Below are 21,257 nucleotides of genomic sequence, written 5' to 3' on the forward strand. Positions count from 1 at the left end.
CCTGTGACGTCACATAGTGAAGCCAACACAAACAAACATGGCGCATAGAACAGCAAGCTATAGCGACATTAGCTCGGATTCAGACTCGGATTTCAGCGGCTTAAGCGATTCAACAGATTACGCATGTATTGAAACGGATGGTTGTAGTGTGGAGGCAGGTAGCGAAAACCAAATTGAAGAAGAAACTGAAGCTATTGAGCCATATCGGTTTGAACCGTATGCAAGCGAAAACGACACGACAGCCAGCGACACGGGAGAAAGCGAGGACGAATTCGGCGATCGCCTTCTAACCAACAATTGGTATGTGTTTGTTTGGCATTAAAGGAAACTAACAACTATGAACTAGGTTTACAGCATATGAAATACATTTGGCAACAACATGCACTTTGAGAGTGCAGACAGCCCGATTTTCATCAATTAATATATTCTGTAGACATACCCTCATCCGCTCTCTTTTCCTGAATGCTGATCTGTCCAGTTTTGGAGTTGATGTCAGCAGGCCAGGGAAGCTAGGGTCGATATTCTTCTCTTGATCACCTTCGGTGGCATAAGGGACGGTGTGAGCCAAGACATCCAGGGGGTTTAGCTCGCTCGTCCGCGGGAACAAACTGCCGCCATTGCTTGCCGTGCTACCGAGGTTCTTTGTCCCTGAATTGCTCACACACTCCGGCAGATTCAATGGGGGTCTGGCGGCAGATTTCTTTGAATTTATCGTTAGAAATGCATCTGCTTTGAGTGTCGCAGGATATCCACACATTCTTGCCATCTCTGTCGTAGCATAGCTTTCGTCGGTAAAGTGTGCGGAACAAACGTCCAATTTCTTGCCACTTTGGCATCTTTGGGCCACTGGTGCAACTTGAATCCGTCCCTGTTGGTGTTGTTACACCCTCCGACAACACACCGACGAGGCATGATGTCTCCAAGGTACGGAAAACAGTCGAAAAAACCGGAAAATAACAGAGCTGATTTGACTCGGTGTTTGAGAAAATGGCGGATTGCTTCCCGATGTGACGTCACGTTGTGACATCATTGCTCCGAGAGCGAATATTAGAAAGGCGTTTATTTCGCCAAAATTCACCCATTTAGAGTTCGGAAATCGGTTAAAAAAATATATGGTCTTTTTTCTGCAACATCAAGGTATATATTGACGCTTACATAGGTCTGGTGATAATGTTCCCCTTTCAGTGTTTCCCACAGGACAGGCATCTATTTGTGGTGGTGTGGTCGGAGGGTGGGGGGTGGTGGCGGCAGCGGCGATGACCAAGAAGCACACGGAGTTGGAATATAATTACAACATTTTATGTACATATTTATATACAGATTTGAACAATTAGTGATTCACTGAAATATATTTATTAATTGTGGTTCTTACAAAAAATATATCTTATAAAATATAAAAGCTAAAATGTCTCTTAAAGCTCTGCCCCTTTAATTAGTGAATACTAAATAATTTAACTTTAGCCTACTACTACAACCATATTATTTACCAGCAACATGAAGTGAAACAGAGGCAGAGGTGTCCTGCCACAGTCAGTCAACCTCCTCCTCCTCCTGCTGAACAGGTCGCACCTGTGGTCCGGATTGTAGGCCTACCTCCTCTCCAAGTCGAGCCCTTTTCGGCCGTTGAAAATATTTTTCTATACTCATCTGTGTGAAGGAGTGAGCATCCAACATTAGAATTTATTACTAACGAGCAGAAGCGCTCTATGTACAGTGCCGTCTAACCTTAAGCGGCAGCAGCTCAACACATGCAGGGTTCAACGTTAAGGTTTTTTTCTACTTGCCCGACTTCTCAAATCTACTTGCCCCAATATTTTTACTTGTCCTGCCTAGGTTTTTTTCTGGCTGTGTAGTGCTCATGGCTTATATCTTACTAAAATCCTTCCTGTTGACTATTTACAACACTACACAGTATTTATTATTATTATTATCTATAATTACATTTAAATGGCATTGCATACATGTAAAATTAAATGCTATTTCACATTATTTGACCAGTAGCAGTTACACTCATCTGAACAGGTCAGCCACCTGTTTAAAGCCCGATCACAGTTGAAATCTTGAAATTAAGGGCCTTTAATGGCCAAAACATTAACCTGGACAACATTTTAACAGCTGGTTGGCTCAGATTTTATTCTTTTCATTGCATTCACATGCTGCAGTGGACAGTGGACAATTTAGCTTCAGTCCATGTGTGTTTATCAGGGGCGCCGCTAGGGATTTTGGGCCCCATGAAAATAATCTTTACAGGGCCCCCAACACAGCGGCAACATTTTTTGATGCTATTTTACATACAATTATGCATTTTAATGGTATTTTTGACTATCATTACCATATTTTTTTAAAGAAGAACAGCATCACAGTTGACATGTACAGCAGGGGAAGAACTGAGCACTCTGAACACAATGGAATTCATTTTGAGTCATTTATTTGCTGCACCACTAATTCTTAAATTGGAAATAAACTCTTATTGAATAAGAACAGCTTGATAAATGTTTGACTGGATTGATTATTTAACTAATATAGCAGTAAAAAGGAAAAATCCAGAGTTTTCTTGAGCTAGCTTATTACCACAGACAGGGACAAAGACTGAACCATTTTACGTAAATAGAGGGGGGGAGGGAGGGCCCTGCAGGGGTTGATGCTTCCAAAACAAATAAAGGTATTGTTACCAGGACATGGAAAATAAAACATATGTGATTATATGTTAGTTAATAACTTAGTGTCATTATTTTTCTGTATTATAATTTCATCATCATTAGGGGCCTCTCTGGGCCCCCCTCCATCATGGGCCCCTAGAATCCGTCTCCTTTACCACCCCATTTCGGCGCCCCTGCCGCTCACCGTCAGTAAAACGCTCGGTGAAATCGCGGATTAACGTTAAATATATGACGAGCCGCGAGCGATGCAGCTATAACCTATCTACTTATAACCAGAGGTGGGTAGAGTAGCCAGAAATTGTACTCAAGTAAGAGTACTGTTACTTTAGAGATTCATTACTCAAGTAAAAGTAAGGAGTAGTCACCCAAATATTTACTTGAGTAAAAGTAAAAAGTATGTTGTGAAAAAACTACTCAAGTACTGAGTAACTGATGAGTAACATACACACACATATCATATATATATATATATATATATATATATATATATATATATATATATATATATACACACACACACCTATATATATATATATATATATATATATATATATATATATATATATATACACACATATATACAGTATATAATTTATATTTATTTATTTTGCCGTTTTTGTTTACATGTTAAAGGTGTTTTAATGAATATACATGCATGTTTAACACATATAGATTCCTTTCTTTCATGAAGACAATAATATAAGTTGGTGTATTACCTGATTCTGATGACTTGCATTGATTGGAATCAGACAGTAGTGATGATAACGTCCACGTTTTCAAATGGAGGAGAAAAAAAGTTCCTCCTTTCTGTCTAATACCACATGAAAGTGGTTGGTTTTTGGCATTTTATTTGTCCAGCTTCCATATTCGTTTTTATACACTTTACAAGAAATACATTGGCGGCAAACTCCGTAGCTTGCTAGCTTGTTTGCGCTGGCTTTCGGAGACTCTTATTTTGAAAGCGCAGTCGCGATGGAGCAGCACTTTTATTGTGAAGACAGGAACTGTGCAGTCAGTCTTTAGGCTTTTGACGGGATGTACGGTTGAAATAAAAAAAGGGTATTTTTTCCTTCACACTTTTGATTGATTGAAACTTGTATTAGTAGATTGCACAGTACAGTACATATTCCGTACAATTGACCACTAAATGGTAACACCCCAATAAGTTTTTCCACTTGTTTAAGTCAGGTCATGTGACCGCCTGGCTCTGTTTGATTGGTCCAACGTCACCAGTGACTGCATCTGATTGGTGGAACGGAGTGAACGTCACCAGTGACTGTATTTGTTGAAACGCAGGCACTATGACAAACCAAAACAAACAAAGCGTGCATTAACAGATCGATAAAAATTAGTAGCGAGTAGCGAGCTGAATGTAGATAAAAGTAGCGGAGTAAAAGTAGCGTTTCTTCTCTATAAATATACTCAAGTAAAAGTAAAAGTATGTTGCATTAAAACTACTCTTAGAAGTACAATTTATCCCAAAAGTTACTCAAGTAGATGTAACGGAGTAAATGTAGCGCGTTACTACCCACCTCTGCTTATAACCTATATTACCCTCGTATTTTGATCCCGTCCGTCCGTCCGTCCCTCTTCTTCTTCTTCTTCTTCTTCTGGCCCACCAGGTGAATTAAGTGCTATTGGCGGAGTTACAATGCTACCGCCACCTACTGCACCGGAGTTGTAACTACAAGCAACATTCACAGACAGTCCCATTGCTTTTATGAGCGGTCGAGCGAGTCAGAAGCCGAAAAATCCATTTGTGGCGGACGTAATTCTTTCGTGGCGGGCCGCCACAAATAAATGAATGTGTGGGAAACACTGCCTTTAACTTAATATTATCTGTTTACCTACAAGGTATCAGTGTATAAATATACTAAACACAAACAAAGAGGAAGCTTATCGACTATGGCATCGCCACGGACTACAGTGGCGGACGTGTGCAAATTTTCAGGACTTATGCAGAGCTCAAATACAGATCAGCAGGTGCCAGAAGGTAAGAAAAGTTGCTTCTGCATGATAGTGTGAAACAAACCGCCAGATAATATGTCTGCTAACGGGTGCCATTTTGCGGTCCTTATACACACCCAATAGTAATACTTGTATCTCTGACTACGGTTGCCGTAATGGGCCGACAATCCATCAAGCCATGCGGCTTCAAAGTCATACTAAAACATTTTGACAGATTTTTGAGTGCTGTGTGTAATGTTCTTTATTCTCAATGGAACATTTACATTATTTTGATGTTCTTTACTGGCGTCATATTGCAGTCTCTCTTATGTGTGAATGCCATCTACTGGTGACACTTATGTACCAAATAAAATTGCATTAGGCACACCGGGTTATAAGGCACGCTGTCGATATTTGAGAAAATGAAAGGATTTTAAGTGCGCCTTATAGTCCGAACAATACGGTACACTTCTGTGATTCAAAAGGAAGGCGAGGAAAACACCATCCATCTTGTTCTCAACCAATCAAGTTTGTGTAGCTGCTGTTCTTCACCATCACTTGAGTTGTTCGGTATGTGCTCCAAAAAATGTCAAGTCATAAAAATGTAACATCACATGTGATAAGTCACCTAAAAAGTGTGATCACACTAGATGCTACTTTGACTAGTTATACTGAACAACTGAATATTAATCCCCGTGTGTGTGTTCTTCTGTCTGAACATACCGCATTTTCCGCACTATAAGGCGCACCTAAAAACCACAAATTTTCTCAAAAGCTGACAGTGCGCCTTATAACCCGGTGCGCTTTATATATGGATTAATATTAAGATTCATTTTCATAAAGTTTCGGTCTCGCAACTTCGGTAAACAGCCGCCATCTTTTTTCCCGGTAGAACAGGAATCGCTTCTTCTTCTACGCAAGCAACCGTCAAGGTAAGCACCCGCCCCCATAGAACAGGAAGCGCTTCTTCTTCTACTGTAAGCAACCACCCGCCCGCGTAGAAGAAGAAAAAGCGCGCGGATATACCGTACGTTTCATTTCCTTTGTGTGTTTACATCTGTAAAGACCACAAAATGGCTCCTACTAAGCGTCAGGGATCCGGTTCATGAAAAGACGCAATCTCTCCATCCGCACACGGATTACTATTTCACAGCAACTGATATTCCTGTGAACCGCACTGTGGATACAACGGGAGCACGTACGGTGAATATTCGCACCACAGGGAATGAGAAGTCATCCTTCACTGTGGTTCTAGCTTGCCATGCTAATGGCCAGAAACTTCCACCCATGGTGATATTCAAAAGGAAGACCTTGCCAAAAGAGACCTTTCCAGCCGGCGTCATCATAAAAGCTAACTCGAAGGGATGGATGAAGAAAAGATGAGCGAGTGGTTAAGGTAAGTTTAAGTTTGCGCGAAGAGGCCGGGTGGCTTTTTTCACGCAGCTCCGTCCATGTTGATATACGATTCCATGCGCGCCCACATCACGCTGGTTTTAATATATTATTAAAGTTTGACTGACCTATCTGACTGTTTTTTTGACATTCCTTTAGCGCAGTTAGATGCGGCTTACAACACCGGGCGGCTTATAGGTGGACAAAGTTTTGAAATATGCCGTTCATTGAAGGCGCGGCTTATAACCCAGGGCGCCTTATGGTGCGGAAAATACGGTAAGTGTATTTGTCTGCCATCTTGTTCCACATAATGATAAACTAAACATGTTTTTCTCCAGTGTGTTTCATTATGTGTCGATTTAAATTTTGCCTGGTGGAATAGTTTTTACCACAAACTGAACAATGAAATGGCTTTTCCCCGGTGTGTGTTCTCATGTGTGCTGGCAAATGGGCCTTAAGAGAAAACTGTTGCCCGCAAACTGAACAATTAAAGGGTTTCTCCCCTGTGTGCGTTCTCATGTGCGCAGTCAAAAAGGTTTTGCGAGAAAATGTTTTGCCGCAAACCGAGCAATTAAATGGTTTCTCTCCCGTGTGCGTTCTCTGGTGTGCTGTCAAATTGGCCTTTTGAGAAAAGTTTTGACCACAAACCGAACAATTAAACGGCTTCTCTCCTGTGTGCGTTCTCATGTGTGCTGTAAAATAGATCTTGTAAGAGAAAACTTTCCCACAAACTGAACAATTAAATGGTTTATCTCCCGTGTGTGTTCTCGTGTGTCGCGTCAAATTGGGCTTTTGAGAAAACTTTTTACCGCAAACAAGACAAACGAATGGTTTTTCTCCTGTGTGCGTTCTCATGTGTTGAGTCAAATTTCTGTTATTACCAAAGCTTCTAGCACAAACTGAGCAGTTCAAACATTGTTTATCTCTCGTTTTTTTAGAACATCCAGAGTGTTTGTTGTCAGTGTGTGTTTTCATGTGTTCTTTCAAATGGGTCTTTTGAGAAAATAATTTCCCGCAAACTAAACAACTAAATGGTTTCTCCCCTGTGTGCGTTCTTATGTGCGCTGTCAAATTGGTCTTTTGAGAAAAATTTCTGCCACAAACTGTACAGTTAAATGGTTTTTCTCCTGTGTGTGTTCTCATGTGTCCAGTCAAAGTGTTCTTATGATTAAAGCTTTTAGCACAAACTGAGCAGCTGAAATGTTTGTTGTCAGTTTGAGTCCTCATTTCACCTTCACAGTCTGAATCGCTGCTCAAAGGTTCTTCATCGTCGTCTTCGGCCTCACTATCTGATAGTGGAGCTAAGAGGTTGTCTACTTGTGGTTTCCCTTCATCATCTTCAGTCTTCACAGAGACAATAGTCAGTGGTAGCTTGGTGAGATCATCTTCCTCTGTTATCCAGAGTTCTTCCTCTTCCTCTTTAATGTGGGAAGGCCATGGACGCTCTGGCTCTTGCTTCAAAGTGGAGCCCTCGCCCTTCGGCTGAAGTGGAAGTTCTTCTGGATGACAAATCAGTGGTTTCTCTTCATCATCTTCAGTCTTCACAGAGACAACAGTCAGTGGCAACTTGGTGAGATCACTTCCCTGCGTTATCCAGAATTCCTCCTCTTCCTCTTTAATGTGGGAAGGGCATGGACACGCTTGCTTCTGCACATGAGGTGGAAGTTCTTCTGAATGACCAATCATCTGCTGGACGTCTGCAGGACACAAACACACTTTAGTTCAGACATGATCCATGAGATGTTTTGTCCTTGAACTCGCTCCACACTTTCTTCTATGTACTGCATGTGTGTGTAGTGTTTCATGGACATTCTTTTAGTGCCTTGCCAGAATGATGGATCAGTGTCTCTCATTATGAGAGACAGGAAAATAAAAATGTTTTTCCCGCTTTCTAACATATAAAATGGTCTCGTTCTAGGTGGTGTGGAGAAAGCATATATGTTTAAGGGGAACATTATCACCAGACCTATGTAAGCGTCAATATATACCTTGATGTTGCAGAAAAAAGACCATATATTTTTTTAACCGATTTCCGAACTCTAAATGGGTGAATTTTGGCGAATTAAACGCCTCTCTAATATTCGCTCTCGGAGCGACGTCACATCGGGAAGCAATCCGCCATTTTCTCAAACACCGAGTCAAATCAGCTCTGTTATTTTCCGTTTTTTTCGACTGTTTTCCGTACCTTGGAGACATCATGCCTCGTCGGTGTGTTGTCGGAGGGTGTAACAACACGAACAGGGACGGATTCAAGTTGCACCAGTGGCCCAAAGATGCCAAAGTGGCAAGAAATTGGACGTTTGTTCCGCACACTTTACCGACGAAAGCTATGCTACGACAGAGATGGCAAGAATGTGTGGATATCCTGCGACACTCAAAGCAGATGCATTTCCAACCATAAAGTCAAAGAAATCTGCCGCCAGACCCCCATTGAATCTGCCGGAGTGTGTGAGCAATTCAGGGACAAAGGGCCTCGGCAGCACGGCAAGCAATGAGCGAGCTAAACCCCCTGGATGTCTTATCAAGAGAAGAATATCGACCCTAGCTTCCCTGGCCTGCTGACATCAACTCCAAAACTGGACAGATCAGCTTTCAGGAAAAGAGCGCGGATGAGGGTATGTCTACAGAATATATTATTTGATGAAAATTGGGCTGTCTGCACTCTCAAAGTGCATGTTGTTGCCAAATGTATTTCATATGCTGTAAACCTAGTTCATAGTTGTTAGTTTCCTTTAATGCCAAACAAACACATACCAATCGTTGGTTAGAAGGCGATCGCCGAATTCGTCCTCGCTTTCTCCCGTGTCGCTGGCTGTCGTGTCGTTTTCCTCGGTTTCGCTTGCATACGGTTCAAACCGATATGGCTCAATAGCTTCAGTTTCTTCTTCAATTTGGTTTTCGCTACCTGCCTCCACACTACAACCATCCGTTTCAATACATGCGTAATCTGTTGAATCGCTTAAGCCGCTGAAATCCGAGTCTGAATCCGAGCTAATGTCGCTATAGCTTGCTATTCTATGCGCCATGTTTGTTTGTGTTGGCATCACTGTGTGACGTCACAGGAAAATGGACGGGTGTATATAACGATGGTTTAAATCAGGCACTTTGAAGCTTTTTTTAGGGATATTGCGTGATGGGCAAAATTGTGAAAAAAACTTCGAAAAATAAAATAAGTCACTGGGAACTGATTTTTAATGGTTTTAACCCTTCTGAAATTGTAATAATGTTCCCCTTTAAAAAAAAATTGTTTTAATTAATCAACACAACAAAAAAATACACAGCAATACCATAACAATGCAATCCAATTCCAAAACCAAACCCGACCCAGCAACACTCAGAAGTGCAATAAACAGAGCAATTGAGAGGAGACACAAACACGACAAAGAACAAACCAAAAGTAGTGAAACAAAAATGAATATTATCAACAACAGTATCAATATTAGTTACAATTTCAACATAGCAGTGATTAAAAATCCCTCATTAGAGATTTATAAAAAAAAAATTAAAAAAAAGAACAATAGTGTCACCGTGGCTTACACTTGCATCGCATCTCATAAGCTTGACAACACACTGTGTCCAATATCTTCACAAAGATCAAATAAGTCATATTTTTGGTTCATTTAATAGCTAAAATAAATGTACATTATTGCAATCAGTTGATAAAACATTGTCCTTTACAATTATAAAAGCTTTTTACAAAAATCTACTACTCTGCTTGCATGTCAGCAGACTGGGGTAGATCCTGCTGAAATCCTATGTATTGAATGAATAGACAATCCTTTTGAATCGGGAAAATATCCTTTTTGAATCGAGAATCGCGTTGAATCGAAAAAAATCGATTTTGAATCGAATCGTGACCCCCAAGAATCGATATTGAATCGAATCGTGGGACACCCAAAGATTCACAGCCCTAGTAAACAGGCTGGTGGAGTGAGCACGATCCAGGACTTCCATGTCGGGAACTTTGTCCTGCCATGAGATTCCCAGGATGCGGCGAAGACAGCGCAGGTGGAAGCTGTTTAGCTGTTTCTCATGTCTGGTGTAGGTGGTCCATGTCTGGTGTAGGTGGTCCAGGCCTCGCTGCCATACATCAGTGTGCTAAAGACGCAGGCTTGGTAGACCTGGAGTTTAGTGCGAGTGGATAGCTGGTTGTTCAACCATACTCTTGGACAGCCTGGTCGTGTTGTGGCGGCTCTCGCAAGACGGGTGGCACGTTCTGTGTCAAGTGACAAGTCGCTGGAGATTGCGGATCCAAGGTATGTAAAGGTGTTGACACATTCTGATTGTCGACGGAGATGGAGAGTGGAGTTTCAGCATCTTGGCCCATGACATTGGTCTTCTTTGGGCTGATGGTGAGACCAAACTCTTTACAGGCAGATGAAAGCCTGTCCATCAGCCTCTGGAGCCCGGACTCGGTGTGGGATGCTAGAGCTGCATCATCAGCAAAAAGCATTTCCCTCAGGAGGACACTGGTCACCTTGGTCTTGGAGCGCAGACGGGCAAGGTTGAAAAGTTTCCCATCAGCTCTCGTGTGTAGGGAGTAGAGACGCGCGGTTTGCGGACACAACCGCGGAGTCCGCGGATAAACCGCGGGTCGGGCGGGTAAAAATAGATTTTAAATAGATGCGTGCGGTTGGCGGTTGAACCAATTCGGAAATATATATACATACCGTATTTTCCGCACCATAAGCCGCCCTGGGTTATAAGCCGCGCCTTCAATGAACGGCATATTTCAAAACTTTGTCCACCTATAAGCCGCCCCGTGTTATAAGCCGCATCAAACTGCGCTAAAGGGAATGTCAAAAAAACAGTCAGATAGGTCAGTCAAACTTTAATAATATATTAAAAACCAGCGTGATGTGGGCGCGCATGGAGTCGTATATCAACATGGACGGAGCTGCGTGAAAAAAGCCACCCGGCCTCTTGGCGTAAACTTCCCTTAACCACTCGCTCATCTTTTCTTCATCCATCCATCCCTTCGAGTTAGCTTTTATGATGACGCCGGCTGGAAAGGTCTCTTTTGGCAAGGTCTTCCTTTTGAATATCACCATGGGTGGAAGTTTCTGGCCATTAGCATGGCAAGCTAGAACCACAGTGAAGGACGACTTCTCATTCCCTGTGGTGCGAATATTCACCGTACGTGCTCCCGTTGTATCCACAGTGCGGTTCACAGGAATATCAAAATTCAGTGGAACCTCGTCCATGTTGATAATATTCTCTGGCCGGATCTTTTTTTCAGCTATCTTGTTTTTACAATATGCACGGAAAGTAGCCAGCTTTTCTTGAAAGTCTTTAGGCAGTTGCTGTGAAATAGTAGTCCGTGTGCGGATGGAGAGATTGCGTCTTTTCATGAACCGGAAACAACAAGAAGCACCACCTTTAAAATCATCCAGGTGAAGTTCGCTTGCTAGCGCTGTTGCTTTATACGCGTGTCGCTTAGTAGGAGCCATTTTGTGGTCTTTACAGATGTAAACACACAAAGGAAATGAAACGTAATACCCGCGCGCTTCTTCTTCTACGGGGGCGGGTGGTTGCTTACCGTAGAAGAAGAAGCGCTTCCTCTTCTACGGGGGCGGGTGCTTACCTTGGCAGTTGCTTACCATAGAAGAAGAAGCGCTTCCTCTTCTACGGGGAAAAAAGATGGCGGCTGTTTACCGTAGTTGCGAGACCGAAACTTTATGAAAATAAATATTTATATTAATCCATATATAAGGCGCACCGGGTTATAAGCCGCACTGTCAGCTTTTGTGAAAATTTGTGGTTTTTAGGTGCGGCTTATAGTGCGGAAAATACGGTAGTTAAATGTTGTTACCCACATACAAAAAACGAGCAGCATTGAAACAGTCAATTATTCATCAGGCACCGCGTCCCAGCAACAAGTGGCGCAAGTGAGCGCTCCTTCAGCGCAGCAGGGCGCATTTTAGAGGCCAGGCGCTCTCGCATGAATCCTGGCACTGTAGATGCCATTTTATTCCTGCATAGTGCTAACAAAAAAAAAAAGTAAGTAGACATACGGTTGGATATGTTAAACGAATTAGTCTACGTTACCTATAGGCTATACCAAATAAGCCCATGTCTAACCTATATTGAGTTCGGTCAGCTAAATAATTTTGATGGTTACGTGTTGTTTGGGCGCACTACAATGCAAAGGAATTAAGGCAATTGCGTTGTTTATTGTGGTTTTTTTCTATTGGAGATATACTACTATGTGTGAATAATTATTTGGCCTCGCTTTCAAGTGAAGCGCATCTCCGATTGGCGACAATGTAAGGATATTTAGCCTGCTTTGTTTATCGCGACCGTCTATTTTCATTATAATTCAAGATTGATGATAAAGTGCAGTCTGATGGGTTTGATTTCCCCCCTTCAGCTATTTGCCTTGGCCAATAAGTTGCAGGTAATTTATTATTATTATTTATTTAATTTATTTTTGTTTAGAGATGACATACATATGTTATTGTATAATTTAAGTTTGTGCGCGTGATTGACAGCCTAAGGCTTATGAGGCACATTTTTTATGTATTTTTTTATTTCAACTTAAAAACGTATGAGCCTATGCCTACAACATAGGCTATGTGTTTATCTTTATTTTCCTGCCTGTCGTTGACAATGGAGATTGTCTGATATTTTGTCATGGCTGCAGATCAATCAATAAAGGCTCATCTTTGTCGCAAAATTGTTCACTGCTTCACTGTGCACCCCGCCCTCGTCCCTATTTGAGCATTATAACGTTAACAAGTTAATATTCATTGAAATAAATTCAGAACATTTTTTTTACCTAACGAAAATATAGGCCTAGTCTTTCTAAAACATTTTTTTAACTTCTTGAAAGCCTCGTTCTGCTTGCTGCAACTGCGCACACAAAGTGTGAGGAACGCACTCCTGATCTGAGGGCATTGGCAACAATAGTCAACACTTTCTTCATGGAAATGACAATAATATTATAATAATGATGAATAATATTATCACGCATTAATATCTCTTAGCCACTAATGCGTGGCCAAGAGATATTAATGCGTGGCACGCATTGAATGTCTCTGCTGCATTGGATCAGTCTCCTTTCTTTAACAGGCAAAAGCTTTATAACCTCACTAATAATGCCTTGCATCGTCTATATTAGACATATAACAACGGGCGAGTGTGGTTTTGATAAAATGTTGGTTCGGGTGGATGGCGGATGGATGACGACTTTTGTGATGCGGTTGCGGATGAAATAATTGCCTATCCGCGCATCTCTAGTAGGGAGACACCTTCAGAACATGTGCCGAAAGCAGTAGACAGAACGAGGGAGAAGAAAATTCCAAAGAGGGTTGGCGCAAGAACGCAGCCCTGTTTTACGCCGCTGCGGATTCCTCCTTCCCAACAGACGGAACCATGTGTGTTTTTGTGGAATGATCTTATGACGGCGAGGAGTTTTGGGGGGCAGCCGATCTTTGCAATATTTTTTCCTTTTAAAGGGGAACATTATCACAATTTCAGAAGGGTTAAAACCATTAAAAATCAGTTCCCAGGGGCTTATTTTATTTTTCGAAGTTTTTTTCTAAATTTTACCCATCACGCAATATCCCTAAAAAAAAAGCTTCAAAGTGCCTGATTTTAACCACCCGTCCATTTTCCTGTGACGTCACATAGTGATGCCAACACAAACAAACATGGCGGAAAGAACAGCAAGCTATAGCGACATTAGCTCGGATTTCAGCGGCTTAAGCGATTCAACAGATTACGCATGTATTGAAACGGATGGTTGTAGTGTGGAGGCAGGTAGCGAAAACCAAATTGAAGAAGAAACTGAAGCTATTGAGCCATATCGGTTTGAACCGTATGCAAGCGAAAACAACACGACAGCCAGCGACACGGGAGAAAGCGAGGACGAATTTGGCGATCGCCTTCTAACCAACGATTGGTATGTGTTTGTTTGGCATTAAAGGAAACTAACAACTATGAACTAGGTTTACAGCATATGAAATACATTTGGCAACAACATGCACTTTAAAAGTGCAGACAGCCCATTTTAGGCGCGCTAAGAACATATATTTTTCCACGATTTCAGCACTCAGGTTAACCATACCTAAATAGACACAAAATACTGCATTACACAAGACTACTCGAATGATTGAAAAAAATAAATGTTTTTAAGCTAAATTATTGGTAAACTCAGTTTATGTATAATAATTTACGTAAAAACGCGAGTAATGAATAAAGTTTTCATCAATTAATATATTCTGTAGACATACCCTCATCCGCTCTCTTTTCCTGAAAGCTGATCTGTCCAGTTTTGGAGTTGATGTCAGCAGGCCAGGGAAGCTAGGGTCGATATTCTTCTCTTGATCATCTTCGGTTCGTTCTTGCCATCTCTGTCGTAGCATAGCTTTCGTCGGTAAAGTGTGCGGAACAAACGACTGACCATTTCGTCGGCTTTCCCCACACCCTCGTATTTTGAACAAATTCCGTCCAATTTCTTGCCACTTTGGCATCTTTGGGCCACTGGTGCAACTTGAATCCGTCCCTGTTGGTGTTGTTACACCCTCCGACAACACACCGACGAGGCATGATGTCTCCAAGGTATGAAAAACAGTCAAAAAACGGAAAATAACAGAACTGATTTGACTCGGTGTTTGAGAAAATGGCGGATTGCTTCCCGATGTGACATCATCGCTCCGAGAGCGAATAATAGAAATGCGTTTAATTCGCCAAAATTCACCCCATTTAGAGTTCGGAAATCGGTTAAAAAAATATATGGTCTTTTTTCTGCAACATCAAGGTATATATTGACGCTTACATAGGTCTGGTGATAATGTTCCCCTTTAAAAGAATTCATATGATGTTTATAAAGTCAGTAAATATGTCCCTGGACACATGAGTACTTTGAATATGGCCAATGTATGATCCTGTAACTACTTGGTATCAAATCGATACCTAAATTTGTGGTATCATCCAAAACTAATGTCAAGTATCAAAGAAGAGAAGAATAAGTGATTATTACATTTTAACAGAAGTGTAGATAGAACATGTTGAAACAGATAATAAGCAGATATTAACAGTAAATGAACAAGTACATTTTTACTGCTTGTCCCTCATAATGTGTACAAAATAATAGGTGTATAAATGAGACAATATGTTACTGCATACTAGGGATGTCCCGATCCGATATTTGGATCGGATTGGCTGCCGATATTTGCCAAAAATTGCGTATCGGCAAGGCATGTGAAAATGCCGATCCAGATCCAGTTTAAAAAAAACTCCGGTCCGTGTTTTCCAACGCACCGATTTAAATAATACATTCCACTTTTTTGCTGCTCCCTAATTTCCGTTCCGCATTTTCCAGCACACCTTCAACACATCCACAGGTCTGTGGATTCTCACGCAGTTGCTTTTAGCTGCTGGCATTACACGACAGGCTCTTCTCACTCTTTCCTGTGTCTCCCTCTCACAGACAGCGAGCGCACCTTCTTACACACGTCACATACTGTCACGTCATACGTCACATACTGTCACGTCATACGTCACATACGTATACGCCCTCCCCGAGCAGAGAGGTAGCAGCATGGCTAACGTTAGCTGTGATGCTAGCGCAGCCGTGCGAGCAATGTTCTCTCTAAGGTGCTCGCCTGTGCAATTGCGCACTGTTTAAGCGTCCTCTGCGCATAGCAATTATATGCCATGCACAAAATCAAATAAAAAAATAAGCGCATAACAATTTTCGACACACGGATACGACAGAGAAAACAGTTTTCATCATCATTGTTCAAATATTATAACGTCTGTCGAGACGCTTATCTCCATTCGGTGCCACACGCCCACACCATCAAAATGCTGAGGCAAAAATGTCCAGATCAACACCGTATGAAAAAATTAGTGATTGTTTTAGTTGTGATTTCCTTCTCTGCATGAAAGTTTAAAAGTAGCATATATTAATGCAGTATGAAGAAGAATGTTTTAATGTAGACATGCAAGCCTTGAAAGAAAATTTTGAAAATCAAGACTACATTTCCTGCAAATGGGTGCATTTCTACCCTATATTTTAACTTTAGATTGATTCTCATATCAAACTCTTTTGGCTGTCTTTTTGACACTTACATCCGGCGCCCCCCTCCACACCCTGGATTATAAATAATGTAAATAATTCAATGTGATTATCTTGTGTGATGACTGTATTATGATGATAGTATATATCTGATAGTATATATCTGTATCATGAATCAATTTAAGTGGACCCCGACTTAAACGAGTGTAAAAACTTATTGGGGTGTTACCATTTAGTGGTCAATTGTACGGAATACGTACTTCACTGTGCAACCTACTAATAAAAGTCTCAATCAATCAATCAAAACACATAGAATCATCATACTGCTGTGATTATATGCATCAAGTGTTCATTCAAGGCTAAGGCAAAATATCGAGATATATATCGTGTATCGCAATATGGCCTTAAAATATCGCAATATTGAAAAAAAGGCCATATCGCCCAGCCCTAGTTCAATGATGCCATTTCTGTTTGTCATGTATCATTTTGTCTATTTTGTGTTTATCCTTGAATAAACAGGTCAGTTTCTTGTTACCAACCATTGTGTATTATTCAAACTCACCTAATTCAGCTGGCTAGTTGTTATCAAGAGTACTAAAACCCTTTTCAACATGATTCTGACAACTAAGTAGGCTAAATAACTTTAAACTTCAATACATGCTCGGACAGGCCAGTATCGGTCAGTATCGGTATCGGATCGGAAATGCAAAAACAATATCTGTATCGGATCGGAAGTGCAAAAACCTGGATCGGGACATCCCTACTGCATACGTCAGCAGACTAATTCGGAGTCTTTGTTTGTTTACTTACTACTAAAAGACAAGTTGTCTAGTATGTTCACTATTTTATTTAAGGACTAAATTGCAATAATAAACATACGTTTAATGTACCCTAAGATTTTACCGGTACCAAAATATTGGTATCCGGACAACTCTAATTACTATATTGCACATATTCTTACAGCATGTATATAAAACCTTGATGGAGTACAATTTTTTGTTTTCTGTTTAGAATGCACACACAATAAGCTGTGTGAATCACAGGCAAAACTCTACAAAAAAGTGCAGTTACCCTTTAAATTTAATTGAAATGAATTCAATCCGCACATGGCCCTGTTCAAAACGGTACTATTTTAACATGCAACACGAGTTTTAAAACAAAAAAATTCACTTTTAGATCAGAAATACTGTTCAGAAAGCTTTGGTTTCCACTGGTTTGGTTTCCACTGGTTGAAAATGGGGTTGCGCGATATAGACGATATACATCTGTTCGACCATAAAGCTTTTAATACTACCGTTATATTTTGTTAATGCACATTGATGACACATTTTACCTGCATACCGCAAATTTTGGCAGCGAGGAAAGAACAAGCACTCGTTAGCGCTAATGTCCCTTCATAGTGCAAATATGCATCAAAGTAAGCAATCCTCACCCCACGTGGCGGCATATAAACTATGTTTCTTACAAGTAGCATTATCACTGGAGGACACAAAATAGCTAAACATGCTACACTACACGTGCTAAACTCTAAGATAAAACTCTTGAATGTAAACAAAGTGGGCGAATCGATACAAATATTGATAGTGACCATACCAAAACATTGTTAAAAACAACTTAAAGCCCTGTCTAGCGATTTAATGGCGTACACCAGGGGTGCTCACACTTTTTCTGCAGGCGAGCTACTTTTCAATTGATCAAGTCGTGGGGATCTACCTCATTCATATATATCATTTATATTTACTTATTTATGAAATATATGTTTTTGTTAACAAGTTAAAGGTGTTTGATGATAATGCAAGCATGTTTAACACATATAGTTAATATTGTTAATACATTAAAAGTGTTTAATGATAATACAAGTATGTTTAATACATATAGTTAATATTGTTAACAAGTAAAAGGTGTTTAAAGATAATGAAAGCATGTTTAACACATCGTTAATATTGTTAATAAGTTAAAGGTGTTTAAAGACAATACAAGCATGTTCAACACATATAGATAATATTGTTAACAAGTTAAAGGTGTTTAAAGATAATACAAGCATGTTTAACACATATAGTTAATATTGTTAACAAGTTAAAGGTGTTTAATGATAAAACAAGCATGTTTAACACATATAGTTAATATTGTTAACAAGTTAAAGGTGTTTAATGATAAAACAAGCATGTTTAACACATATAGTTAATATTGTTAATAAGTTAAAAGTGTTTAATGATAATACAAGCATGTTTAACACATAGAGTTAATATTGTTAATAAGTTAAAGGTGTTTAAAGATAATACAAGCATGTTTAACAAATAGAGTTAATATTGTTAATAAATTAAAGGTGTTTAATGATAATACAAGTATGTTTAATACATATAGTTAATATTGTTAATAAGTTAAAGGTGTTTAAAGATAATACAAGCATGTTTAACACATATAGTTAATATTGTTAATAAATTAAAGGTGTTTAATGATAATACAAGTATGTTTAACACATATAGTTAATATTGTTAATAAGTTAAAGGTGTTTAAAGATAATACAAGCATGTTTAACACATATAGTTAATATTGTTAATAAGTTAAAGGTCTTTAAATATAATAAAAGCATGTTTAACATATATAGATTCCTTTCTTTCACAAAGACAAGAATATAAGTTGGTGTATTACCTGATTCTGATGATTTGCATTGATAGGAATCAGACAGTGGTGCTGATAATGTCCGCATTTTCGAATGGAGGAGAAAAAAAGTCCTCCTTTCTGTCCAATACCACATGAAAGTGGTTGGTTTTTGGCATCTTATTTGTCCAGCTTCCGTACTCCTTTGTATACACTTTACAAGAAATACATTGTAGGCAAACTCCGTAGCTTGCTAGCTTGTGCACGCCAGCTTTCTGAGACTCTTATTTTGTTAGCGCAACTGTGCAGTCGGTCTTTGGAGTTTTGACGACAGGTACGGCGCCAGAGTCTGTTGAAATAAAGTGTTTCTCGCCTTCCAGTCGGTAATTTTAATGAGCTGGCAGCAGCCAGCGTCATCTCAGAAGACCCTCGGGTGCCGTGAATGTCAATCAAGTGACGAAAGTGACGTCATAGTGAAGATTTATGATCGCTCATTTTTAGGACTATTTTTTTAATGCCTGGCTGGTGATCGACTGACACACCCTCCGAGATCGACGGGTAGCTCGCGATCGACGTAATGAGCACCCCTGGCGTACACTATTCATGTTTAAATAACTTTTACGGCAAACGAATATCGGCTCCAAATATCGGCCTCCTTGACTACTAATAATTCGTGATTGTTTCGAGACAGTAGAGGCGGGCGGCAGCTCGCAGACATGGAGCGACAGGAGAGTCTCGAACAGCGAGTACAATTTACAATGACACCACAAATAAATGATTTTTAATAAAGCCCCTAAAAGAGAAATTCTAAACAAAGTACATTGTACAATAACAATATAATAGATGAGGTGGCGATTTGTCCAGGGTGTACCCTGCCTTCTGCTCGAATCCAGCATCCCCCGCGACCCCAAAAGGGACAAGCGGTAGAAAATGGATGGATAAAAACACATATATATAATTAATGATGATGCAGATTTGTTTTTAAAAGGTATGTAAATGTTTCCCTTTTAAAAAAAATATCGCAAATTATGCAAATTAGGTGATGACATCATGATGACCACATGTATTTTGGGACTCTGGGGGATAGTCTGTAATGAGTCCTAATTTATTAAGAAAGAAATGTCCACGTCTGACGACTAAGATAATTATATTTGTGTCTTTTGTAATTTATGAAGAGTTTTTTTAGTTGACCAACATTCTTAAAGGGGAACATTATCACCAGACCTATGTAAGCGTCAATATATACCTTGATGTTGCAGAAAAAAGACCATATATTTTTTTAACCGATTTCCGAACTCTAAATGGGTGAATTTTGGCGAATTAAACGCCTTTCTAATATTCGCTCTCGGAGCGGTGACGTCACAATGTGATGCCGCATCAGGAAGCAATCTGCCATTTTCTCAAACACCGAGTCAAATTAGCTCTGTTATTTTCCGTTTTTTCGACTGTTTTCCGTACCTTGGAGACATCATGCCTCGTCGGTGTGTTGTCGGAGGGTGTAACAACACCAACAGGGACGGATTCAAGTTGCACCAGTGGCCCAAAGATGCCAAAGTGGCAAGAAATTGGACGTTTGTTCCGCACACTTTACCGACGAAAGCTATGCTACGACAGAGATGGCAAGAATGTGTGGATATCCTGCGACACTCAAAGCAGATGCATTTCCAACCATAAAGTCAAAGAAATCTGCCGCCAGACCCCCATTGAATCTGCCGGAGTGTGTGAGCAATTCAGGGACAAAGGACCTCGGTAGCCCGGCAAGCAATGGCGGCAGTTTGTTCCCGCAGACGAGCGAGCTAAACCCCCTGGATGTCTTGGCTCACACCGTCCCTTATGCCACCGAAGATGATCAAGAGAAGAATATCGACCCTAGCTTCCCTGGCCTGCTGACATCAACTCCAAAACTGGACAGATCAGCTTTCAGGAAAAGAACGCGGATGAGGGTATGTCTACAGAATATATTAATTGATGAAAATTGGGCTGTCTGCACTCTCAAAGTGCATGTTGTTGCCAAATGTATTTCATATGCTGTAAACCTAGTTCATAGTTGTTAGTTTCCTTTAATGTGAGACTTGGCCCGCACCTCTCATCCTCCCGCACGCTGAGCATCGGCTCCCCACAGGGCTGTGTGCTGAGCCCCCTCCTCTACTGCCTTTACACCCATGACTGCAGTCCGGCCCACAGTGACAACCTTACCGTCAAGTTCGCCGACGATACCACAGTGGTCGGGCTCATCTCCAGGGGTGACGAGGCTGCCTACAGAGAGGAGGTCCTGAAGCTGACGGCCTGGTCTTCGGAGAACAACCTCGCTCTCAACACCAGCAAGACCAGAGAGATCATCGTCGACTTCAGGAGAAGCAGCACCGACCCTGCCCCCCTCTACATCAACGGCGAGCGTGTAGAGAGGGTCCACACCTTCAGGTACCTTGGAGTCCACATCTCTAATGACTTCTCCTGGACAGTCAACACCACATCAATCATCAAGAAGGCTCAGCAGCGGCTACACTTCCTTAGAGTCCTCGGGAAGTACAACCTGAAGCCTGACCTGCTGCTGACCTTCTACCGCTCGTCCATCGAGAGCCTGCTGACCTACTGTATTACGGTATGGTACGGCAGCTGCACTGCAGCAGACA

General features: G+C 40.8%; 1 protein-coding gene across 2 annotated transcripts in view; it reads right to left on the reverse strand.

Moving 5' to 3' along the window:
• Positions 1–5,857: 5,857 nt before the first annotated feature.
• LOC133619215 (uncharacterized) overlaps positions 5,858–21,257 on the reverse strand; it is a 17,141-nt gene continuing 1,741 nt past the window's right edge. For both annotated transcript variants that reach the window (XM_061980151.2, XM_061980150.2), the window contains one exon: positions 5,858–7,696. In XM_061980151.2, coding sequence (XP_061836135.2) covers positions 6,318–7,696 — 1,379 coding nt within the window. In that variant the 3' untranslated portion in view covers positions 5,858–6,317. The remainder of the gene's footprint in view (positions 7,697–21,257) is intronic.

Source organism: Nerophis lumbriciformis, linkage group LG20, assembly GCF_033978685.3.
Source record: "Nerophis lumbriciformis linkage group LG20, RoL_Nlum_v2.1, whole genome shotgun sequence".
NCBI lineage: Eukaryota > Metazoa > Chordata > Actinopteri > Syngnathiformes > Syngnathidae > Nerophis > Nerophis lumbriciformis.